At 40.7% G+C, this 26193-nt stretch overlaps 1 protein-coding gene across 1 annotated transcript in view; it reads right to left on the bottom strand.

Moving 5' to 3' along the window:
- col7a1 (collagen, type VII, alpha 1) overlaps nucleotides 1-24082 on the bottom strand; it is a 63645-nt gene extending 39563 nt beyond the window's left edge. Inside the window, exons 1-36 of the mRNA XM_079340721.1 lie at nucleotides 23753-24082; nucleotides 16905-16977; nucleotides 16623-16803; nucleotides 16358-16514; nucleotides 16158-16251; nucleotides 15907-16065; nucleotides 15614-15771; nucleotides 14926-15055; nucleotides 14710-14829; nucleotides 12563-12718; nucleotides 12203-12322; nucleotides 11920-12069; nucleotides 7706-7822; nucleotides 7306-7452; nucleotides 6976-7101; nucleotides 6721-6867; nucleotides 6256-6378; nucleotides 5779-6045; nucleotides 5245-5388; nucleotides 4992-5123; nucleotides 4691-4837; nucleotides 4315-4449; nucleotides 4069-4218; nucleotides 3838-3974; nucleotides 3578-3704; nucleotides 3345-3488; nucleotides 2689-2858; nucleotides 2407-2448; nucleotides 2201-2227; nucleotides 2068-2112; nucleotides 1829-1948; nucleotides 1672-1743; nucleotides 1543-1578; nucleotides 1414-1458; nucleotides 1235-1309; nucleotides 835-948 (exon numbers count right to left, since the gene is read on the bottom strand). Coding sequence (XP_079196847.1) covers nucleotides 835-948; nucleotides 1235-1309; nucleotides 1414-1458; nucleotides 1543-1578; nucleotides 1672-1743; nucleotides 1829-1948; nucleotides 2068-2112; nucleotides 2201-2227; nucleotides 2407-2448; nucleotides 2689-2858; nucleotides 3345-3488; nucleotides 3578-3704; nucleotides 3838-3974; nucleotides 4069-4218; nucleotides 4315-4449; nucleotides 4691-4837; nucleotides 4992-5123; nucleotides 5245-5388; nucleotides 5779-6045; nucleotides 6256-6378; nucleotides 6721-6867; nucleotides 6976-7101; nucleotides 7306-7452; nucleotides 7706-7822; nucleotides 11920-12069; nucleotides 12203-12322; nucleotides 12563-12718; nucleotides 14710-14829; nucleotides 14926-15055; nucleotides 15614-15771; nucleotides 15907-16065; nucleotides 16158-16251; nucleotides 16358-16514; nucleotides 16623-16803; nucleotides 16905-16968 — 4278 coding nt within the window. The 5' untranslated portion in view covers nucleotides 16969-16977; nucleotides 23753-24082. The remainder of the gene's footprint in view (nucleotides 1-834; nucleotides 949-1234; nucleotides 1310-1413; nucleotides 1459-1542; nucleotides 1579-1671; nucleotides 1744-1828; nucleotides 1949-2067; nucleotides 2113-2200; nucleotides 2228-2406; nucleotides 2449-2688; nucleotides 2859-3344; nucleotides 3489-3577; nucleotides 3705-3837; nucleotides 3975-4068; nucleotides 4219-4314; nucleotides 4450-4690; nucleotides 4838-4991; nucleotides 5124-5244; nucleotides 5389-5778; nucleotides 6046-6255; nucleotides 6379-6720; nucleotides 6868-6975; nucleotides 7102-7305; nucleotides 7453-7705; nucleotides 7823-11919; nucleotides 12070-12202; nucleotides 12323-12562; nucleotides 12719-14709; nucleotides 14830-14925; nucleotides 15056-15613; nucleotides 15772-15906; nucleotides 16066-16157; nucleotides 16252-16357; nucleotides 16515-16622; nucleotides 16804-16904; nucleotides 16978-23752) is intronic.
- Nucleotides 24083-26193: the final 2111 nt, after the last annotated feature.

The raw sequence follows: 26193 nt of genomic DNA on the forward strand, positions 1-26193 counted from the left end.
CATAGAATCTGTTTCACTGTTTTGGGTACTGAACAGAAATTATATCTGCTGTAGCATTAGTCTGTACAAAACGAGAATCAATATTCCATACCAATCACTGTAAGGTGCATGAAACATGTAGAATTTTGAAGAGCCTATCCGTCTTCATCAAAATACCACAGATAAAAAGCCTTCAGTGTCTGAGTGAAATGAATACACAGTTTTGGCTTTACTGGACAAAGCTGACGAGATGAGTCAGTTTAATGTCTTTCTTCTCAAAACTGTTAATGAATAATAAAAAAATTAAGATCTCGCCAGGAAGTGAGACAATGTAACAAAATGTTCTCTCTAAAATCTGTTTCTCTGACTCAAAGAGTAAACGCTTGAGCCTCAACTAAAAGAAACATGCAAGCGGCTCAATGCTACCACCAAGTGCACGAGTCTGAAAACAACAGTGTCATCTGAAAACTAAAAGCCATCAAAAAATCCATTCAACTCAATAGTGAGTTTTGTTGTAAATGTAAGCATGCCTGTTGAGTCTGAATCGTGTCCTGTCGTCATGTGATCATGTTCAAGACAGGCTGATAATTAAAGCTGCCAAAGAAGGTCTGCACGTTTTTATTGTTGAACTGTTTGAATTATTAGTGTAAGTACATTTACATGATCGTTTGAATGGGCGGATTAGACACAGAACAATCACATTCACACACTTTTCCATTGTTAAACTCAAATCTTGCCCCGTGCATGGTTGAAACGTTTAGAATAAAACATCTTTTCCAAGAGCTTTTTTTGAGTTTCTCTAAGATTTTTTATCCTTGTCAATTTAAATGGAGAGAGTTAGAGTAAAGGGCAAACCTTGATGGAGAGTCCTGGTGTTCCTGGTATACCGGGGCGACCATCCTGACCTGGCGTCCCTGGAATTCCAGGCGAACCTTTGGCTCCATCGCTCCCAGGCCGACCTGGAGCTCCCTTTGCATAAAAAACATTGTTACATCAAATTAAATAGGTAGGCTACATTTAAAACATTTATACAAATATATCTAACTGCTTTACTGCAGTTGGACGTGATTTTACCGACGAGAGTGGTGGTTTTATGTGAATCACTGTGAGATTAAATTGGTTTCACAAAGATAATCTGAAGAATTTTGGTGACAGTCAATTGTCAAAAAACCCCCCCCAAAAAAACCCAGATGATTGGTTCGATTGTTGTTTTTTTAATAATATTTGGTGTCAGCTTTTCTTTTCAGTTTCTTACAGGTATTGCAGGGATTCCTGGCTCTCCCTTTCTCCCAGGAAGACCCCCTCCAGACACAACCGAGCCTGGTTCACCCTGAAGCATCCAGAAAGCAGCATAAAGAAAACACACAAATTCACAATTTGCAGCTCCTTTGAAACTGGCACAAATCAAGTATACAAGCTGAAAAGATTGCTCACCCTTTCACCTTTACCCCCCTGTGGTCCTTGTGGCCCTGAAACACCCTAGAAAAACGCAAACACTTAAAAAGCTTGGAACTTTGCGTACCATAAACAACTCTTCAGGACAGAGGAGCGAGGATAACTTACTGGATCTCCTCTGATACCAGGCAGGCCCTGCGAGCCCTACGGATACAAAACAACATGAATCTTCTACAATGGTTCAAAGTTGGCAATATGTGCGTGTAAATTGGTCCAGGGGTCTGTCCATCTACTCACCGGGAGCCCTGCATTTCCTGGGGCCCCTGGTCGTCCTGGCAGGCCTGGACTTCCATCAATTCCAGGAAAACCCTAAAAAGAGAGAACAGACTTCTTGTGACTTAAGTTCTTCTCAGGTGTTTTTCTATACTTTTGGTATAGTGATAGTTTTACTAACTCTCTCCCCCTTCTCTCCTTTCACACCCCCCGATGGGGTAAAGGTTCCATCTCGACCAGGAGAACCTGGGCGTCCTTCAGGTCCTCTGGGACCTTCCCTCCCAGGCAAGCCATCACGACCCTACACGCACACATACATAAAATACAGAATACACATTATAAGTTAAAAATATTATTTTAATGAATCACTATACGGTGCTATGGAATAATCATCTCGCTCATTGTCAATGTTTGACTTACAGGCTCTCCCTTACGTCCGTCTGCGCCATCTCTCCCACTGTCACCCTTGGGAGACAGACAAAAAAGGAAATTGTCAGAAACAGATCAAAATCAGAGGAACGGTGGAAAACGTCAATATTTTTCTTCACTGTACCTTATCTCCTCGATCTCCCTTCTCTCCCTAAAACAAAGGGGGAAAAATAAATTTGGAGATCAAAGTGTTTTCAGGACAGAGAAGGGAAAGAATGTGCAATGTTTCTGTCACTCATATAATCTAAAGTATGTTTATGAAATCTGGAGGGGTACAGTCCCAATCAACTTAGCCTGGGACCACGAGGGTCACGTTGGAGAATGACTCACCCTGGGGCACTGGACGGTGCACTGTTCAGGTCTTGGAATTACCTAATCAAAAGGAAGATAGAAACATCAGTCTGGGATTAGTTTGTTAATTTCCCTATTATAGTATTTCAACTCACTACTATTACCATAAAAAAAATAATAATAAAAAAAACATCAAACCAAATTTCAAAATTTGCCCTTGAATGTTAAACAGATGTCAAATTACTCATTTTAGTGAATTTATGAATCTAGGTTTAGAATTTCAAGCTTGAAAAAAAACAAAAAAAACAGGTTTCATCATACCTCTGGTATTCTGGCAACACCACAGAGCAAGTCTGCCAGATCAGTATGTATGTTGTCCAATTGTGTCGCATCCCGCGCATACAGAATGTTTTGGGGGCTGCTGTCTGTCACTGCCCGACGCAGCTCCTCAGTATTTGCCTGGTCTATTCCAACAGCTAACACAGTCACACCTAGCAGACACAAAGACACAAAAACTGTAGCTTAATATGTTTTATCTTTTCCAGCTTGTTTATGTTCCATCTAGATGATTCCTGGAGTGTCACAGTACAGTTTAAATGAAAGCAAAAGCTTTTTTTAAATTTTATATATATATTATTTAGTTTTTCAAAAACCACAGAACAGAAAAATCCCAACACCGCAGGATAAAACACACAGGGGGGGTGCCTATTCTAAGTTGCATGCCCACACAAATAATGCTCCAGTATATACACACTGTCTGCACACATACCTTACAAATCAATTTAATTTTAAATCTTTTTCTTAAGATCAGACAGGATAAGGCTCAGGAAATGTTCTTTGTCGCTGCCCAGATCCTGGAGAAGAGATGCTGCTTGCTCCATAGATACAAGCTCCAAGAAATCTTTAAGCCAGCTATCCATGTCAAAAAAAAAAAAAAAACCTTTTAAAGAGTAATCCTACAGATTTCTTCTGCGTACCTGGTGCTCTAAGACTGCTAGCTGCCTGGGTGAGGTTGTCAGTCGACTTTTGGTCGGAGATGATAACGACAGCCGCGGGGACCCTCGGCCTGCGTCCAGCTGTGGGGGTCAGGAGGTACTGTCTAGTGAAAGTCACAGCTTCACCTGAAGGGGGATTCAGACGATATCACAACTGCTGACACACACAAACAGACAAAAGAGAGGAAGCTCAAAGAGAAAAAACACCAACTGACCGATGTTGTTCCCTGGGCTCTCATCAAACGGTGTAGACTGGATCTCTTGCAGAAGTGTGTCAGATCTACTGTGGCGATTAAGCAGGAACCATATTTTGGGTCTGTAACCGTAAACCACAACACCAACCTGGAACAGGTGGGAAAAAAATGATTAAACTTGGGAGCACACAGCTAAAAATGTGCAGGCATTCAGATATTGTGAGCAAACAGTTTGTGCATCTCAACACGATGCTTGGAAATCAATCTTTAGGGAATTTTACCTGAGAGTCCCGAGGCCCGATTGTGTTTAGGGACCGTGCTGCACTGGTGATGAGATCCCTCAGAGGTCTTGCCATGCGAATCCGATCAGTAGAAGCCGGCACCAGAAACACCACATCCAGACGCCCGCTCACACACACTGTGTCCAAAGAAGTTGGTGCGGGTATGTCAGGAATCAAATAGGTGTATCTAAACATAGTTGATGTAAGAATAGGAATGTGCTGTTGTGTTACCAGTGTGTTCATCCACAGAGCTCTCTGTTCCCAATCCAGTTTGAAAGGTCGGCTGCACGGTGAAGCGATATTGACGACCCAAACGCAGCCCAGTCACCTGATAAGAAGTGGACGTAGCAGGGAGAGAAACAGACAAGCCTCGCCCCGGATCTGAGAAACGTTTACAGACAAAAGGATTAAACTGTTGAGTATACCAATAAGCGCCTCAAAGAAATGAACTGTAATCTGTATGACGGCATGTTTTACCTGTTACATCTCTCCAGCGTAGAATATATCCCGTGGCATCGCGGAGTGGATTCCAGTTGAGCCTCACAGAATTCTGGGTAACCTCCGCCACTCGTAAAGTTGTGGCAGCTTGCTGGGGGATTGTGCTGGTACCAGCTGTGTGCACAGATAAGGAGAATCAGCAAATTAACAGGGACACATGAGATTGAACTTTTCAGGAATCCCATTTGTCCACTGAATGATCTTGTATTAAAACCCCAAATAAATCCATCCATAATACTGATCAGACGTTTAAGGCGTTCAAGCAGTTCAAACAAATTTTACAGTCCCTGCACTTTCTAGGATTATTTAAATGTTTGACAACCTTCATGTCTGAACCTAGGCACACTGTACTCACGTGTGGTGACTCTGACAGACACAGGGGTTCCTTGTCTGTTCTGAACCAGAGCCATGACCTGCACCTCATACTGGGCTCCAGGGTCCAGCCGCTCTAAGTCCACTGCTGTCACGTCTCCCCCAACCAGCTGACTCCTCTCTTCACCACCTTCAGCAGCAGAGTCACATCGATGAGTAGTGTTTATACAGACAGCTTTTACACATCATGAAGAATCATCACCAGACAAACATCATCATGACATGCATCGCATACGACACTTACATAAGAGGATTTAATGACAATATATATAGACTAGATTTACCGTCGGTTCTCCTCCACACAACACGATAAGCTGTTGCTCCCTGCACACCGACCCAAGTAATTCGGACAACCTCTCCACGAGCCTCCTGGACCTGCAGTGACGTCACGGTCCCGACCACAGTGCGATCTGACTCTGACGATCAACACAAGGAACACTTATTAAGTTTGTTTATTTTCCATCCCTTTAGTCCTTGTAAAGTCTCGTGAAAAAGACACACCAGACTACAGAAACGATGTGTATCAGACAGATTCACCTGTTTTGACAGTCAGAGTGGAAGGACTCCCCTCACGAGAGCCGCTGAGTGAGGAAACTAACACACTGTAGGCTGAATCTGACTGCAAGCCATCAATGGTGTAGGAAGAGATGTCGGCGGCCACGTTACGAGTTGTTTCAACTCCTGCACGAAGAATAACAAGTAAATAAAAAGGAATTATTTTTCAACCGTAGATACATCAGTATAAAAGAGGCTTGACAGCCTGATCATTGTCAACATCTAAACACTTTTCCAATTCATCATACTGACCTATAATTATGTATTTGGATTCATCTACTGAGTGTAAAATTGATGAATATTGAGGAGCTGGATAGCTGCTATGTTGCACATCCCATGTACAGACTCTATAGTGCTCGAACAGGTGGCCCGGAATTTACAACCTATGGCACCTTTACTACTTGTTATTTTCAACACTCTCATACCAGTTTCTACCTCCATCCACTACCCTTCTCCCAAAAAAAAGTTACCTTAAAAAAAAAAACTCTACTGAATATTATTGCAAATTATGCTAACCATCATCACGGCGCCAGGTGATTTTATAGCCTGTTGCCCGGGTGGATGGTGACCATTCAATGCGAATCCTTTGAGATGTGACATCGATGATGCGAAGGCCAGACACTGATCCTCCGTTGGGGCTAGTCCGAGCAGACAGTGTGACTGTCTCTCCGACGCGTTGGTCAACCACAGCTGAAACACCGATAACCAGCCCCTCATCTGGCTGCAGGCTGTCTATAGTGAAGGATGTGGCCTCTGCCCCGAGCACACGACTCTGCTCTGCGCCTGCAAGACAATTAAAATGATGCTTTCAAAAATTCTGATTTCAAATCGAAACAATAAAGATGTGGAGCTTCAAAAGTCTGTACTTCCTGTTTTCTAAATGACCATGGGGTAAGACTGAAAAATGTGCTTTGTTCAACTGCATTAATGACAAATTCAAGTGAACAAGATTAAAGAAATTCACACACATCGACAACAACAAATACCACTTACTGTTTCCCTGTCTCCAAGTTACCCTGTATCCGGTTGCCCCAGTAACACCTGTCCAGGCAATTCGGAGTCTCCGACTGTTTGCATTTGTCACTCTGAGGTTCGTCACTCTTCCAGCACCTTGCTCTAATAATACAATCATTTTTACAAAACTAGTATTTCACAAATACAATTGAAAAAAACGTTGAAAACAATTTTCACAAGCAAGACTTCAGGCTTTCATACAGTATATTATTTCAAACATTTTGTAAATCGGGTAGTGTTGACCAAAAACCATTGAAGAAGAAATGCTTTCTAATTGCATATAACTAGGATTAAATAAGGAATTGACAAATGTCAACATAAAAAATGAATCATGTAAATGGTTAAATTAAAAAAGCAAGGGATGAATGTTTTATCTGTATTATCTCATCCAGGATTTGTTAATGAGAAGGATCAAGCAAACAACAGTTTCACTACTCAACCCACCTGGTTTGATGTAGACAGTAACAGGTTCTCCTTCATTTTGTCCCACCAGCGCAGTGACACTGACACCGTAAGAAACTCCAACTGTCAGGTCTCTGAGGTCAAGGGTCGTCTGGTTTCCGGGTATACTCCTGATTTCCTCTGATCCCGCTTAAACACACGGCCACACTTTTTTCAGAGCCAAGTTTTCTTTCAAACTTTTAGATCTAAAAACGCATTCATTACTAGTAAATAAATTAATTAACAAAAGAAATGTACCATCTGTGTTCAGGATGACGATACGGTATTGTGTTGCCCCGGTTACACCTGTCCAGCCGAGTCTAACTGTGCTGCCCAGAGACTCCACCACTCTCAGGTTAGAAACCCTCCCCACAGGCTGTTCCTCTGCAACACCAGAGGATCAGGACACTCAGGACAGTTGATATAAGGAAACTTTTAAAGCAATGACGTCTACAAAATACAAAAATAAAAAATAAAAAAATAATAAAAAATATTTGAAAGTATTGTAATTCAGCCATTGCACATATTTGGTCCATAAATCAATCAAAACTGAATCCAGGGTTTGGCTAGTCCAGCTGGGTCACAGACCTCTGGATGCGGTAGAGACAGGTGTCGCCTCCTCACGACCTTCGTACAGCGTGTACAGCTTGATGACGTATTCTGTGTTTGGCTGAAGGCCTGTTAGTTCATAGGTGGCAGTGTTTTTAGGGAAGGACAGGGTCTGGACACGACCTCCTGAAGACAAAGAAAAGATCAAAGATCAGCACGTTTATATTATACTACAGGGGTGCTGGCATCAAATTCAAAATGGAATAAACACAAATTCTGCATCATTTCCTTTTTTTAGGGGTGTATAATCAATATATACAGTATAATATGTTCATTTCATCACAGTGATATTTTCTCCATCATGCCAGTGCTGTGTAACATTACGTAGAAAAAAGGAGATCAAAAAGCTCCAACTGAGTGTTTTTCTGCCACATCTGACCTTCTCCCTCCCTCCACTCCAGGCGATACCCTTGAGACGACTGAATGACTCTCCAGGTGAGGCGAATAGTGGAAGGGCCAGTGGTAGCTGCTCTGAGGACCTGCTGCTCCTGACGCTCTGAGAGAAACACAATGAATGAATACAACAATCCCACTCTTTTCACATATATCCATCCTTCAAAAACTTGATATCTCAAAAAATGGCAATATGTACAAAGGTACAGATGTTGGTCACTGTAACAGTTACCCGTTTATGCTTGCCCAGCATGTGTAATGTAAATGATGAGGGATGAAATTCACATTACAAGACAGCAGACCCTTCACAAAACCAAAACACATTCACTTTGCTTCAAACAGGGGTTTCAAGGCAAATATGGACCAAGAATGAATACAATAGTTTGAAAATCATGTAAATACAGGAAATAAGACAATTATTTAGCTTCTTGGTTGATAAGCTTATGCATAGATAGTAGATTATGAAAATCCAGAGGAACATTTGATCACATTCAATTTAGAACAACATATCTGATAACTCATTAAATAGGTTAAATCACAACAGCTAGTCAACAGTCATCCAAGTCCTCTGTAATATTACTGCTTAGATCACAGTTAGCGTCCAAACTTAATTCTAACTAGTTTGGAAGAGATGCCTTTTCTATTGCAATCATTAAAAATATCAAGCAGTAATGGTAGCTAGAAAGTGGTTCGAATCTAAAGTCATCATAGCTAATGTGCCTGATGGCCCTCTACTGTATATTTCTATCCATTGTCTTTTCAGCTCCAGATTAGTCAGAATTTAAGCACTGATATCAATTTCTTAGGTTCCCTTGAATAAAGCAGAATTAATATGTGAGCTTTCTACCTTGAATATAAAAGGAAAATCCCTGTTGTGTGAAGAGTTTATAACAATAATAATGTTGGGTCAGATACACTATTGTATAACTGTTACAGTATGTTGTGTTTATATGCTGTTTATATTACAATTTTCTTTTAGACATTTACTAACAAAAACATTCACAATTACAGGACCCCACACAGTTCACACACGCAGGCACATGAACTCACAGTTTAAACATGCATACTGCGCAAACTTTACATACAAATAGCCAGTAAAAAAGGCTTGGATGAATTCAACAGACGGTTTACAAAGAAATGGGAAAACAATGAACATCTTACAAGGCCCTTCACAGGAAAAACACTGAAACACCTGGATCAATAAAAAAAAAAAGCATCAAGAACTGTGTACCCCACTGATCTGTGTATGTTTGCTGTTTGCTTGTTTGTTCTTTTTTGTCTATCCAAAAAATAAATAAATCAAATAAAATTGTGGTTTAAAATAAAAGGACAGGCATATTTAAGTACACACACACGTTCACCATAACTGAGTATCTCACTCACAGGCCCTAATGCAGCCCAGAACAACTACACTAAGGGCCTGATTTACTAAACGTTTGCGTGTATTAAAACGTGTGCAAACTTGATACCACCAGCAAAAAATGTGCTATCTGATTTACTAACAGCGTGCAGTGAGGATTGTGTCTTTCATATGAGCAAAACAACACGTATTGTCCAAATAGTACGTTTGCCTTAATGAATAAGAAACGAGGCGTTTCTGCAAAGAAGTTAAGTTAGTACACGCAATGTGATTTACCAAGCCAGGTAAAAATTGCGGTGGTTGTGACGGTGTCTGAATTTAACACCTTTGAAAAGAACGTGCTAATCCAAGAGCCCCAGTGTTATGCACTGCAGGCTGCAGTTAGGAGGAGGCACAATAAAAGACGTGCTAACATGTTTAAATGACAGAAAAATAAATGGTATGCATTTTTTTTTTTACCTTGCTTCAATAATAGTATAAAAGAAATGCCATGATTAAACTGAACATTCAGAGGAGTGGTCCTGCATTCTAAAGAATTTCAACGTTGACACTGTTGTCTTATTTCCCTCTTCTCGCCAACATTACATTTTAAACCGGGCATTTCCTTTTCTCGGGTTACGCGTCTCTGGTGCGCTCCAGAGCGCGCTCGTCTCTTCACTCGACAGCCCCCTCCCCTGCTGCTGTGCTGTGGGACGCTTGAATGGGGGGCTCATCATGCTTGTACCCCCAACTTCAGTACCTGTTGCCATGGCATTTATGTCCGATCAGACACAGCGCTGTGACCAGCTTCTGGTGCGCAACGATGGCACAAGTGGCACACACACTGCGCACCAGTGCCACAGAGGACTCGCTGCTCATGCGCAATGTATTACAATTCATTCAAAAGAGGGAGGGAAGAAAAGAGAGGCCGTGTTTCATACCAAGGTTTTCTTATAAGCCACTTTTTCCTTTTGTTATATTCAGATTTATCTGCTATTACTTGAAAATACTGGACGTTCATTTGCCTATTTTGCGCTTGCAGTCGTCCAGTTTTCCGTCCAAACTCTCTGTGACGTCAACCGGTGGAACGCGCAAACGCCTGACAGAAATACTACCGCCTCCACAAGGTTTGCACCTGACGTCATTCACGCAAATGTTCTTAGTAAATCACCCGCAAAACGTCCACAAGCCAAACGTGCAAACTTTTGCAATGAACACTCAATTTAGTACTCTTTAATTGAGATCTTAGTAAATCAGGCCCTAAATAGTTAATCCTGAATAAATATGCATGCCTCTATAATACAAATATGAACGCATCAGATGCAATATTTCACACATCCACATTCCCATGCTACACATGCTAATGCCAGAACTTTCACAGTTCAGAGAGCTGCTGAAAAATGATACAAAAACTACTGTTTTGATGATGTGCCAATATCTGATCATTGGCAGAGCAATACATTACACACACAGCACCACTCCTCTGGCCTGAGGTTGCAGGTGTAGTGGACCATCATCGTGTTCGAAAGAGAAACGCACACCTTGGCAAAGAATAACATATTCACATAGGTAAGTGAGACAAGACAAATAGTTTCTCTTTTAAACTGCATGTGGCCGCAGGGCTCTGCTCGTCAGTGTGAGGAACATAAATCAGGAGGAACATGTCAGTGTGGAGCACACAGGCCAAAGAACAAGGTCCCAGATCAGTGTCAGAGCAACTGGCACCAGCTGATGTCCTCCCTGAGCCTGAGAACCAGACTAAACACTAACAAGTTCAACACTCCCACGCTGCTCTTGTACACACTTGTGTTCTTGACCAAATTTCATTGAAGTGGTTGAACATGTCGAAGAAGATAAACATAACAACATAGATAAACATAACTTTTTTTTTCCATCAGATTTTTACAGGATTTTAAAATATATATGTTTTAATTGTAGGTCTTCTGCATGATAGTGATTTATATGTAAATAAACATTTGGGTTTCATACAATTTGGTCCCCACTTAGACCAAAAAGAAAAAGAACATTTTTTCCTAATGAGAAGGAGCCACCAGCTCATCACTAACCACAGACACAACAAACTGTTATTACTCAGCTGGTTCACACAGGAACAAACAAGAGAGAAAGACGTTCCACTGTACATTTGGGAGTAAACTGTGTGTAGCACACTGTGTATATCACAGCTCTTTGACAGAAGAACTGGAACAAACACAAGTTTACATTCAAATAACATCCCGACCTTTGTGACTCGACATGGGCATTACTCACAGGAGACAGATGGTGTGTGTCTGTGTGTGTGTACAATGAGTGTGTAGGTGGGCCAGAAATGTTTCTTTATTTAGACAGAGCTAAACAGTAACACATTTTTTTTTTAAATTAGAGACAAACATTTGCAAAGATTGTTGGCCATCTTCTGTCTTTGCTTCCTGTCCCTTTAGTTAGTATGGCATATTAGAAAAAAAAGGAAACCAGAAACAATGAATGCATTTGGACTACAGCACTTTCCCACACTGATGGCAAAGGCTGCTTTATTGAGTGCCATACTGTCCAACTGAACTACACAATTGAGTATGCAGCAGAAGCAGTTTGGGGTTTAGTGTTGCCCAAAGACAGTTCCAGATATGGCTGCAGGAGCTGGGGATTGAACCCCCAAACTACTGGTTGTGAGAAGGCCGTCACTACCACTGAGCTACCAATGACTGTTATTCTAAAAAACATATTTGAGGGGAGAAACTTGTACAGCAAAAAAATTCGATCACAATAATTATATGGTGGCAATTAAGTTCTTTGTTGTGGAGGGTATAAAGAACACAACCTTCAATAGAGAAGAGAAAGAAGTTCAGAACTGGAATCACACCTACCTATCTTAAACCTGGCTGTTGTTACAGGCCCCTCAGTGTTCTGCTCATACAGTGGGATGATTGTGACGATGTACTCTGTGTCAGCCTGCAGTCTGGACAAGATGTGAAACTCACTGTCACCAGCGACCTCCACCGTTTCCACATTTCGGCCTTTGTAAACAGAAAAAACGGAAAAACGGACAGGAAAAAGGGAAATAAGTTTAAAAAAAAAAAAAAAAAGATGCTGACTGTGATAAATGCAAGATGTTTCTTTGAAGTTTGATGCTTGATGTTTGTTCCGGACCTGTAAATGGTCCCCAGACCAGACGGTACGCCCGCGCACCACTGACGCCTTTCCACCGCAAGCGAACACTGCCCTCTGACTCCGTCTCCACAGATAACTGCTGAACTGCATCAAGGCGCACTGACACACAATAACATGAACACACAGACAATTTGAATAACACCGGCTAATTACACTGAACCCCCATGTCAACCTGAAGGCCTCAGTATCACTATATGTATATAGCCTGTATCTTACATATGTTTGAATAAGACACATTTTGAACCTGAATGAACACATGTATGAGATCACACTTTGCGTTTAACACATTTTACATCACCCTATCAATAAACAAATAGCATTTTCAAAAGGTGATCTCACATGTCCGGGCATTGAGGATGGACGGGGACGCAGAGTTTCGGGGGAACAGCGGGTAGAGGCTGATGACGTACTCCGTGTCGGGCTGAAGAGACTCCAGAGTGATGGAGTTAGAGTCTGCAGACAAAGACTTCTCCAACAGCTGAGCGGCTGGCTGACCTGCTCTTCCAAGCACAGAAAAAGAGATGGAGAGCACACAGGAGATTAATTAGTGCACTTAAAGCGATGAAAAAGATGCAGAGTTACAGCATGTCATCAGACGAATGAGCTGACAACAAGCTGCTAATATACAGGTTGCGTCCTCGCTTCATTAAGTTTGCCTCCCTTGCTTCTGCATACAAAGGTTGGCCATGAGCCAGCTGTAGATGAATGAGTGTTTGTGTTGTTTATATATGCATGTGTCCAGTGTCAGTATCTACCTTGGTTGTTCTGTGTCATGCGTACACGCTTGGCAGAAACAGATACAAACATCTCACCTCTTGTGAGTGAGTATCTTGAGAATACCCACAGATCACATTTAAATACTCTCATGCGAGCTCCATGTGAGACTGGCACTCCTGCCACAGGTTCAGAAGGAGAGAGTGTTTATATCAGCCCTAAGGGAATACTTTTCTCTTCACCTGAATCATGCCATAAGCACCCAGACACCCTTACTGCGCTGTGATGTGTGCCACACCCTGTCTCTAAAACACACAATAAAGGGTGGTAATCAGGCTCTTGCCTATGGCTCATCGCAGAGGGGGCGGGGACTTAAAGTGGGCCCTTAAACTGTCTATAAGCTACTATACAGCATATGCTTTTGCCTATATCCAATAGTAATAGCCAATGATAGGCTGTAGTAGGCTTATCGGCTGTATGAAGATGCACAAAGAGGCAGAAGGAAGATAAATGTGCATTACAATTAGTGCTATCTCAGAAACATGGACAGTGACAGGAATTTATCATTAAACAGTGACCTGCTGATATTTAAGCAGCACAAGTGCTGTTACATCGGTCCGCATATGTGACCAATTATTTCCTATTCAACATGTAATGTAGTCAGCCGTGCCAGAAAACCAAAGATAGAAGACGACTGATTCCGCTACAGTTCGATATTCAGTGAAGTTAGACGCCCATCAGGCCACACAGCCAGATAGATTATGTGTGACCATATAAAATCACACATAATCAACAGACTTTCTAAGTGTGCAAGCAATGGCCTGCCGTTCATACAATAACATAGCAGACACAGTCTACAACACATGCAGCCATAAACAAAATGCAAGCATCGAAGCATAAGCACAAATAATGATGAAGCAAATTACCAATGAAGTGTTCATCCAGCATCTGTCAGGTTTACTGTAAAGCATTTCTGAACTACAAGTGACCTGCTGATAGCAGCACCCTATCCTTCATCCTCGCAAACCACCTTGTTCATATTAATGCCAATATCCGTCTCTATTGATAGTGAAGGTGAGCGTTGAGAGTTTAGCCTCATCATAGCGGGGGCCCAGCGAAGGGGGAACCAATGGGATGGAATCAATGACACTGCAAACAGGTCACAGTACCCTGCTGGTGCGGTTTGCTGCGGAAGTTGAGAACGCCCTTGGCATCACTAAGAGTTTTCTCTGTCTATGTTACTTCAATACCAGTAATGATAAAATGTATTTGATATTTAAGGTAATGAATGAGCAATAAAAATCCATCCTGACAGTCAGTGCCCGAGGGAGCTGAGGTGTTATAGAAGCTCATGTTCCTGTACTCAGCCTTAAATGCTGTACATTCTTGACATGTTTCAAACTCGCCACCAGCGGGTTAACTGTTATCCACTCCTGTCGCTTCTTTTACTTTAATCATCAGTCATTCTGCAAAGACTACTTGTAGGCAACACGATAACTCTGTCAGCAGTCAACAAAGCATGAAGATTATTTTGTGTCCGTTTTGTATTCTAAGGTTTCAAAATTCTGGGTCTTAAACTCTCAAATTATGTAAGATTAAAAGTTGAATTCATTTTGTCTTGTTTTTTCTTATGTATGAAAATGTATTTTTTCTTGATATTTGTTTGGGGGGAAGGGGGTTGTTTATTGTATGAAAGTTTAGAAATTAGAAATTAGAAATTTTATTTCTAATTCAAATTTTAATTCAAGAGGACACAGATTAGTGTGCCTGACCTCGTGGTCCATAAGTGAGTCTGTAGCCCTGGACAGGAGAGGAAGGCTGATCCCAGCCTACAGACAGAGAGAAGAAGCCGGCCTGGACCAGACGTAGACTGGAGACCCCTGGCAAAGACCCTGTATGGGATGAAAATAAGACATGAAGAGTGGACTGTAAGTGAAAAAAAAAAGATTGTGTTTTGGCAGATGTAGTTTTTTCTGTCATTTACTCACTGGTTCTTTGCTTGGCAGAAACAGACTCTCCCACACTGTTGGGGTACTGGGCGATGACAGTCACCAGGTAGTCAGTTCCTGATCTCAGCTCTCGTGCAATAAAGTTCCTCTGACTGGCAGGTAGAGTCTCCTGCAGGTGCAAAGGAGGGCTCAATCATCTCTGTACAGAATCATCTCTGAAGTCTCAAACAGGTTTTGGCGTAACGACGGATACAAAATGATAGATGAATACAGAAGGGAATTTCACCCTTCACCTTGCCAAAATGTAATCACTACAGCTTCTACTTGAGAAAGACCCACCCATCAGACGTGTTCCTACTCAGCCTGAATTGAAGGTAAGCATTTCTTTAAGACGCAGGACTGAATTTGGCTTCGCAAAGTAGCTGCCAGGGAATACAAATACTGATCATCATGCATCTGAAATATCTGTAACTTGGGCTGCTTCCCAAGACTCTCTCTATTTATTATTTAGTGTTCCAGAGAAATATTTACGAAGTCCCAATACAAGTCAGTTTGCCAAAAACACCAGGATCCAGCATGCAATTGAAATCCATCCAGTTAAAGACGTGTCAAATCCACAACTGCACCCCAAAGCAAATTAGGCTGTGAAATGACTGTGACAGTTGTATGCACCACATGGAGTAAATGAGTAAAAACTGTGTGACTTAGACTGTAGAGGGTGACCCACCTGGCGCATTTCAGAGGTTAAAGGCTGACCCAGGCCAGAGAGGGGGACATACTGGACCACATAACCACTCACTGGCCCCCCCGCCTGACTCCAACGAAACTTCAGAGCATCAGATGTCTGGCTTGTGAACTGGATGTTGGATGGACCAGAAAAAGCCTCTGAGTGGAGGGCAAGGGGGAGAAGAGAGGAGAAGAAGAAACAGATCGAGTGAAATGCAGGTTTCATGTCACACAAGTAAAAGTCACTGTGTATGTTTCATTATATTCATATATAAGTTAAGTAAACACACATACCATCACTAGCAAAGACTCCTCCTGCTTTTGAACAAACTCGTGGGCTCACAAGTGGAAGAAGTGTGTTCAGTAGTTTAAAGTCCCCAACAAAGGAGGTGAAATCACTGCTGGGCTGGGAAGAGATCTGAGCCAATTCATTCCTGTCTGCACTCTTAATACCTGATGAACACAAAAGAATTCAAGGAAAAACTTAAAAAAACACACAACAGTCTATCGGTAGATGTGGAGTTTAGGTCAGAAAGAAAACATACCAACTGCAAAAACATGAACTCCTTGACTGCGTAGCTTCTGTGCTGGTTCCTGCACACTGTCCTGTGACTTCCCATCTGTGATCAGGATTGTGATCTAAAAGTTGAAAAAAAAAAAAAAAAAAAAAAAACCCCGGGTAGAATTAGACACAAAACAAAAAGTATTCACTTTCACAACATGACAGAAAAGTTGCTCCTCAGACCTTCGGGACATCTCGGCTTGACGTAGGGTTGAAGAAGTTATCAGCGACGAACTTGAGACCAGCACCAGTGCGTGTGTTTCCCCCCTTGTAGTTTAGATTCTGCACAGCGTTGACCAGCTCAGTGCCATTCAGGTAGGTATTAAATGTAAATTCAACTCTAGAAGATGAGAATTGTGCATTCATATTTAATTCTGTACCTACAGTGAGATTCTGAGTCATTCCATGTAGAGGAAAGCAGTGATCAAATATTAATCCTGTTACTCACCTGGAGGTGTCACTATACTGAATGGTCCCAAACCGTATCCCTGACTCGCTGACAGCACTTGCAAAGGGCTTTACAATTCCAGCCATGAAGCCTTTGACCTGCAGAAAGTTAACTCTGCCGATACTGGAGGAGCCATCCACCAGGAACACAATATCTGCTGCTTGCACATTATTACACCTGCCTGTAAAGCACAAGTGTTGAGGATGCAGATGAGCACATAAGGATCCACTCTGTGTTCATGTGTTCAACACACAAATACATAAAGGAAAGATTCTATTATACCCTGAGCTTCAGTCTGTTTAAATGAGGAGACGAGGACAGCCACAGTGAATACCCAGCTCCACATCTTCACAACCTGCACACAGAAGAAAATATTCAATTACTACAACTGAAACAAATCCAGCTAATTTATCAGAAACTGTCAAGTTACAACATCATGATATTCAGCTTTAAAAAAAATCCCATCTAAAATAGATCCAATGTGCAAGAAATCTTTTTCAGTAAACATGCTTGCAGACTTTGGGAGGCCTTGTTTTTGTCTGCTGTCTCCCTTCTTCTTCTTTCCTTATGTCTTCCCGTCATATTAGTCTCTGTGTTGACCCAGTTCCACCCTGTGGGTAGACATGCTTCCGTCCAACAGCTAATTACTATTCATCATCATTGAATTTCCTGTTTCTGTTAGTTGCACGATCGTGTCACTTTCCTGTTCAGCTGCATCCCATAAGTCTTTTGTTTCCCACCACATGTTGGGTACAGAAGGTCCGCCCTCTTTCTGTCTGAGTGCCTTAGAGTTTCCACAATGGATCCTGCCTTTACCTGCTCTGAACCACCTACCAGCTTTGATATCCTGCTGCCCTGCCTCATCCCTCTGAACATGCTTCTTGCTTTCCATGTCTGTCTCACACCAATAAAGTTTATTTTATTATTCACGTCAAGCTTTATAAGTCTGCCTAAGGCCACATTCTGTTTGCAATAGTGTTAGCATTGTAGCAGCACTGTGAATGGCCAAGTCTTAATCTAGCAGAATGACAAAAATTTGAGCTTGTATTGAAAGCTTGTTTAGAGCACAGATGATCTGTCAGAGGATCCCCTAAATAAACATTCCCATAGTTCAGAGTTCTACAAAGTGCTATTGTTGTTGATACATAGCAACCCCTCTAAACAACAAGCCTTTATCAATCACAGACCTTTATCCAAATACAAAATACAGAGATACCATTTAGAGGTGATTTTGTTTTATAAAGGTCTTAACATGACCTTTGACGATGATTTCATTAATAACACCAACGCAAGGGAAAATATCACATGAAAAATGGTTGAATACTAATAGCAGATGCTTTACATGCATTTTTATAAAACATAGAATTATATAATCACAAGCACAGTACATAAAACGTAAAATATAAAACCTTTGAAAATGTCCATTTACTGGGCTCACTTCTGGCTCCAATTCACTTTTCAAACAAACTTGGCAATAAGAGAATTATCTTTTTATTTTTTAACTATCTCTGCTTGCTCGACCGGATGAAATTTAATTTAAGCTGTTCTTAAGATTTGTATGTTTTTGATTGCAGTGCCTTGTAAAAAATTAAATTCTGACTTTATAATGACTCAGGATTTATGTGAGCATTTAAGAGCTGTCACGTCACTTCCTCTAAAAACTGCGGAACTTTTAATAACTGAGTTTCCTTCCTTCAATGTTACAGCGTTGTTTACTCACAAGAATTATGTTCCAGCAGTTTAACCACAGATTTAGCTCTTTCTCTGTGACTTTACTGCATGACTTTACCCAGCACACACACACACACACACACACACACACAAACACAGTGAAAACAACATCAACAACATAGAAGATCTTAAAACCAGAGAACACATGAGTTGTGTCAACATAAGCGCACATGTAATTTATCTACATTTAGGCATCTCATTCGAGCCATGTTGACACTATTTCCACATTTTAAAATGAATGAATGAATTAAAAGGACATATACTGTAATCTAGAAAACACAGAAAAGCATGTGCAGAGAAACACAAACCAACATAAAGTTTACTCTCATCAGAACAGAGAAATGGCCTTTGGTCTCTTTTTCAGAATTGAAGGGGCTCCGACTGTTAGAGCATGCCCCACATCATCTTCAGACTTCACTACTGTAATCAACGGCAACTCACAGATTGTGTCTGTCTTTGGTTACTTTGTGTCTGGAGTGCAGATGCCAGAACCTTACGGACAACATGTTCCAGTCTGGAAAAAATAAACAGACTTTTGCTGTGGTTTTTTTTAGACCCTTTGTAAAAGATGTTCTCAATCTGGACTCCGGTGTTTTGGCCAGGGCCATCTCAGTTTTCACGACACTGACAACAGCAATAACACTCAGCTAATTTCAGTTCAACTTTGATCAAGTAAAGAAATCCATACTGATGTTTGGAAGCTGCCCTCTTCATAACAACCTCTATTACGTTCACCTTTTTCACAAGAGTAATGCACGACACAGTGGCTTCTGCAAATAGCTGACAGATGTTGACCCAATGAACCAAACCTCTGATCTACTTTGTAGAGCTAAGATTGCTGAAGTAAAGATTTTCAGGAGAAAAAACCATGAGAAATCACTTAGGAAGATTAAATCAAATGTATAGTATAAGAGCGATCAGCAGGATACCAGCAGACAGAGAAACATGCAATATTTAAGGAATATCAACGTCATCTGGAATTTGGTCCTTTTGATTTCTTGGCATTTTCTCAGGACTCTGACCCAAATCAGATCAGAGTGCCGACTTTAGAACCTGCCCACATGAAAGACATTTGTAGCTGACACATGCTGACAGGCTTGATAACATTCACAGCAGGCCCAAGACGACATTAAAGGGTTTTCCTTTTGTATGTGACTTTTATCACAGCTAGTATGGCAACAGTTTACAGCCTCCACCACACAAAGGTAAACATTCCAAAGATTAAGGGGTTGTTGTTCTTGACATTTTGGAAACACATTCAATCTTAAAATATTTTCCCAAATAAAAACGCTAACATCACTGTCATATTTACAGCTAGTGCACAGCCAGTAGCCTGTTAGCTTGGCTTAGCATAAAACAGGGAGGAGGAGCAGCTAGTCTGGTCCTGTACAAATGTAACTCAGTCAGTGAGCCTACCAAGAGTTCTAAAGCGGGATAATTCAAGGGTCATCTCTCTAACTGTTTTCATCGAAACTGAATAGAGAAATTATGCTGTGGTTTAAATTGCTACAACCAGCCAAAGACATGTTTGACAGAACACCTTTCATAAAACCACAAGACCACTGCTAAAAAATAATTAAATTGATAAAAAGTTATAGCATGTGAATTTGTTCGCTTTAGAAGTGCTGTTAAGCAGACCCTGGACAGAGGCTGGCGAGCTGTCAAGCACATGGCAACTGTTATGCTTAACAAAGCTAAACTAACATTAGCATCTTCCGGTTGCTGACTTATTGCATCACAGTAAACATTTTCTCATCTGATTACAGTGCTTATTTTCAAATAGGTTAAAAATATTTGGTTCAGGATCACAGGATGACTGTTCTGCGAGGTATGGGGGCTCTTTTTGTTTTTTAAAAAACATTGGCTCAGTATGTTTCTGTACGTGCTCAATACATACTATAATAATAAAGTCTTACTTACAACACAAAGTACTGCAGTACCTGTATTCGAAGTATGCAGTACTGATAATAGGCATTGGAATTTTCTGTCCTTATTCTCTTTTAATTTGTTCAAGTATGAACACTTCAGACACAGCCTGAAGTCATCAACTCCCTTAAATGTTTGTTCCCACTGTAATAGCCTACTGTTTGAGCATTTTGTCCCACACAGGCAGTTTCATATGTTCCAAAGGCCTCTTTCCCTTTTCAATATTGAACATACCTATTCTAGGACTTCTACCTATAAAATCAAATCATGTACAATTAGCTTTTGACAAACCACACCAGCTTGCACACCTTTTATGTGCATTTTTCCCCTGTAAGGAATCTAATGGAATGATGTTTACATTTTGCTAGCCCGGTGTTGAGACCACAGTATCTACCCACAGCAGAGTCTATTCTGAGCAGGTCCATATGAGCTAACTCAACAATTCATAATTATAAGGCCTTAATGATTCAAAGGCCATTAAAAACACCAGCTGAAGAAAATATGGGAGTTGTTTTCCTTTCTTAAACTTCCTGCCACTTTATCAACAAACCACAGACCCTACTCTATTTTAGGTCCTTGCCAAATCTGTGTTCTCATACAAGTAAAGCTGGTAATAGTTTACATTAAACCGTAAGCGTACAAAATTATATACCCTAATTTACCAATTGGGTAAATTAGATAGGGTTGGCAGACCCTGTTTAGATTAAATGTGTCTTCTATCATAACTGCAGAGCCAGGTTCTTGTTGAAGCTTTAATAAAACATGACCAAATTCAAATAATGGGCACATCTCGTCTCTCTGTGTCTGCTGAGGAATGTGACAGGTATACAATGATGCTGCATTATTTAGTGCCCTCATCATTTCTAATGAACAGGTGAGTTTGTTGTGGACACATGAAGAGCTATGCAGTGTATTCAGCTCCAGTTCAAAACCTTGTAAAAGATTAACCCTGAAAGACACTTAGGGTTAAACTTGAGCTGAGCAAGCAGCTTCTTTTTTGGAGCAAAAACAATAGCTGTATGGTAAAATAAGTAGATTGTAATTGTTGTTTTTTGCTGAAAAATCAGAACATCAGAGTTTTTTTTTTATAAATGGCTTCATTGCCAGATAATATTATTCATTATACTTTAGTAGGAATTACAACAGCTCTAAATACAACTCTTACAATATACGATGAACTAAATAACTCAGCAGCTACATCACATGTTCATTCTGAAACTTAACCACCTACATATAAATCAAGTTTTTTATGAAGTACATTCCTTCAGCCCCATTATACCTGGTGTTTTAATAAGATGTAGTAACTGGCCACACAACACTAGGCCACCTGGGAAGTGCTACTCCTAATCAGAATAATATGAATAGAAAATAAACCAGGACTGACAGCATAAAGAGAATGATTTCCTTAAGGCTTTTTGTGTTTCTTTGTATAGACATATATGATATAAGAGTAGATGTAGCTCTTCACTGCTCTTTTAGTAGATGAACATTTTTGAATCAAAGATTTCCTAAGCCAGAACAAAGCAGACCAAGACTCATCCTAAAGGTCAGGACTCATCCTTTTTTGAGCTGTTGTATCAACCACATGTCCCCCAATAAGGGGATCAATGACGTTTTTAATTTTGTTTGAAGAGCCTCTTGTGGGAGCTATGCAGAGTCTGGGCTTGGCTCTCTGAAAGTTCAGCTTAGGCAGGATCACAGGGCTGTGGTTTGGTACAGATGCCATTCTCCCAGGGGGGGTGACAGGCCACAGACCACTGCAATGTGACAGAGTGCAGAATTATGTAAAAGCCAGCACAACATCCACCTAGGGAAAGCCAGTGACACATGTGGGAGATGGAGGGGTCAAAGGAGGGTGGGATGTCACAGTAAATTACCAAAATCTGCTCATGCTCTGGCCGCCACAAGCTGCAGGTCACATGGGCAGAGGAGTTGAACTCTGAGGCTGTCTGGGAGTCTAAAACAGGGAGGACTGAGCCTGTCACCTATGACATCCAACCTAAAGTCAAGTACAGCACCTTTTGCTTCCACTAATGATGGGTTAGTACTGGGTTAAAGTACTAAAACAGCAACTTTTGAAAGTCTTCTGTGACCCTTTGTTGGAACAAGCTCAAGAGAGTTTCTGATTAAATATTGCTTAAGTATTTCACAAGATTTGTGTTATCATGAAAAGGAGCCAGATGGACTTAATCAGAGGAATAGCTGCATCAATGGGTTATGCTTCTCATTCAAGGACATGAATGTACTGAGATGAAAAGTCAATAACTCCACAGTTAAAGATAGTTAAATCTAACATAAACACAGTCAAGAGCCGTTTAAGCACCAGCAGCCTGCAAATGTCCCCTTACACAACAAATGCCTTGAATTGTTTTAAATGTCTCATTATTTATAACATATTTTAATCTAAACTTTGCGTGAAAACAAAGTCCTCTTTCTAAACCTCAAGCTGGGAAAATAAAAAATGTCCGGTCTCAGAAACACATCAAACACACTCAGTAACGAGTATCAGAACTCCTCAGATGACACACTTGGGATCATTCCAGACTGCAATCCCCTAACATGGTGGCACGCCAAAGCTTAACCAAGTCAGTCTGCGGCAATGCAGTGAATGAAAAGGTGAGAGAAAATGAGGGAGGGTTAAGGTGGGGCAGAGAGAAACAGTCTAATCAGTCATAATAAAGGGTGTCGAGATTTTAAGGGGATTTCTTGCCTTTGCGTGAGGTAAACCACAGCAAAGACATCGATGCCCTCAGGAGTGAGACAGGCAATGGAAACAATGAAGATACAAAGACAGTAGAGGAAGCTGAGGAGTGAGATTGCCTTCCTGTGCAGCATCATGGTCTGTAGCAGGCTTAGTGCCCAATCACAAAATGGGTTCAGCTGAGGTCATGTGCTGGTGTATCCCCCCACTGCCCCTTGCAACTGTAATTTAGACTAATGCATGCAGTGTGTGTGCTGGGGCAAAAGAGTGGGCTTACAGGCTATTACAGCTTTTACTGAGTTCTTAATTCTTACATGTAAAAATGAATTGCATGTTTTTTTTCTATCTTATAACCAAGATGAATAGTAACGGAAACTGAGCAAGGATTAAATGTCAGCAAGTTTGAAGGAGAGGGGATGAATGCTCTGCTCGGTCTTGTTCAAAGTGTTTCTTGCTGCAGGGAGAGCAATAGGCTTTGCAGTGATGTGTTGGCTCAGATAAGTCATCTATAGGTACAGCAGGCAATCAGAGATCATCGTTCCAGCATATACTTGCTGAGTCAATTAAATGTCATCCATCCATGAGCGATATCACAGACATACCACCAAGCTATGTCCCTGTAGCCTTTACTTCAGAAATACAACTTTTAAACTGTGCGCAACTTCAGCCCTAAAGCAGCAGTATTGCTTTTAATTTCACAGAATTAGTGTGCATTAAAGTTCCTACATAGCCTCGCATAGATCCTCCTCGCCTCGCCTCTGCTTCACCTTACCTGGGGGTCTTTGCTCCGTGCACTTGGCAACAGTCTGCCGCTCCCCACCTTTCCACCTGTGGCATATCCAGCCTTGTCTCTCCGTGAAGTGTCTGGACACAGAAGTAAGAAGTTATTCCCAGTCACCGATGTAACAACTTCAAAATGCTCCACAAAACTAATCCACGATCATGCACTGCGGCTCAATACGTGAACTTGTGTTTAGTGCATCCCGCTGCAGACTGTCAGCAGCCGTGTAAACGCTATTTCTGATTCCCGAGGCTGCCTTGAAGAGCGTGGGCTGAACACAGGCAGCAGCAGAACAGTCCAGACTTGTTCGGGATGCCTGAAGGGGAGTCTTAAGCTCTCCCTTTCTCTTTTTTTCCCCTCAACCTCTCATTCTCTTTGCCTCTTGTCCCTCCCTGCTCCTGTCAGTAACCAACGCATGTTACCAAGTGGAACAGAAACATAACATCCTAATAATAATTCATTTATTTATTCATGTAAAGCGAGACACTCAGGATCACATGATTTTATGAATTGTCTGTTTTTGCATGACTAGCCCACAGTTACATGTTTTTAGTATATTAGATGTTAATTGAATAACTAAACACACATTTTGGCATGATTCGGGCAATCCTAAAATAGCTTAATCGGGTCCAAAACAAGCTTACAGTTAATAATAATACAACATTTACAATTAATCTTTAATTATTTTTTGTTAGACCTAATCATGCATTTTTTTACAGGGGCCGAAAAAAATAGTTTAAATCTTAACCCGCTTACAAATATCTAAAAATGCAGAGTTATCAAACCTCAACGTGGTGCCAGGTTTTGTTGTGTGAAGACAATTTAGCTATCCATCCCCTATCTACCTTAAGTGCATGGCCCACTGCCAACCTCCATTCAAGTATCAACAAGCTATTAACTGATAAATGATACAGAAAATGTTTTTTAAAGACCTTGTAAATATAGCTAGCTAAGTATGTTAGCTACGAAGAGGCTGCATTGTTACATTAAGCTCTCCTCATGTGTTATCATGTAGTTTTACCTTGAAATGTGCCTTCTCGTCTTTGTTTCAATGTAGCCTACATTTTTTTGTTGAACCTTCTCAGTATTTTTGTAACATTTGGCCCTGTTCTCTGAAATCACAAATTTACATAATGTAAGGAAAAAATGGCCATCATGTTAAATGGTTCGGTCAAAGCCCATTTTTTGTGTTTAATTGGCAGGAAAGGCTGTAATATGTTTCTGATCTTCTGACTACTCATAACGCTTACACTAAACCCATTCACATAGCCTACAGATGGCAGAGGTTGCTATGTAAAGTGCCCATCAGTAAGCTATCACCAATCCTATTCATACATTTACATGCTGCAAACTAAGCAGCTCAAGCTACTTGGGGTCAAGTGTCTTGCTCAAGGACACATCAGACATGTGATGACATTAGCTGAGGATCGAGCCCTGAAACTTCTGGTTGAGTGAAGACTATAGTAGCTATTATTAAAATTAGCAATCACCTGCTTTTAATACTTTGTCCACGGTGTCACAGTGAGCATACTTTACATGTTTTTCTTTTCAGCCTATCTGACTCAAGTCCATCCTGTAAACATTGCACAAATTGAAGTTGTTTTTGGAGAAAATACAGGATTAACCATTATTCAATCACATGTACTTGATGAACTGTAACATAGTATGTAGAGGAGGCTGACTTCAACACTGTTTTAACAGATGTAGGTGTCGGACTACTTTAAGCACCATAGTCTAAAACCAGTGTTGCTATGGTTTATAGCTTCTGGTAGAGTATTATTATATTATATATTATATTTTATTTGATTATTTTTACAGTCTATGGTAGAGTATAGATTGGACTCAGAGTGACCACAATGACAAGAAACAGGTTGGCCTGGGAGGTAAAAGGGTGACACGAAAATTGAAATTCATGTTTCTTTGAAGCTGATAAAGCTGGTAACAAAAGTGGATGATGAAGAGGGAAAAACAGCTATGCTGAAGATTGTGTGAAAACGTCAAAATTCTTTGCATTCATCCAAATAGCAAAAAAGAACACATTTTCTTATTGCCCTGAACACTTTTCATAGAAAATTCACCAGCAAACACCAGGGCGCTGGTTTGAATTTAGTATTACCTTCAATAATAGGTGGCTCTGACATTTGAAACCCATCCATGTTAGTTTCATGATGAAAGTTTGTGACTACCTGACTTCTCATTTTTTATTCAGTGTGATAATAGGGGCAGATATTCAATTTACTCATACTTTAGTTAATAAATAAATTAACAAGACTACGAACCTTAAGTCACAATTAAAATTAATCTGTAATGCTGTAAATGCCAAATGATGGTTTAATAGTAAACATCAACATGCTAAAGCTGTGAGCATCGCCATCTAAATCGTGTGTATTTTGTTTTTTTTTAATGCAAATCTTTTCTTCATAATATTAATA

This window comes from Symphodus melops (genome assembly GCF_947650265.1).
Source record: "Symphodus melops genome assembly, chromosome: 4".
NCBI lineage: Eukaryota > Metazoa > Chordata > Actinopteri > Labriformes > Labridae > Symphodus > Symphodus melops.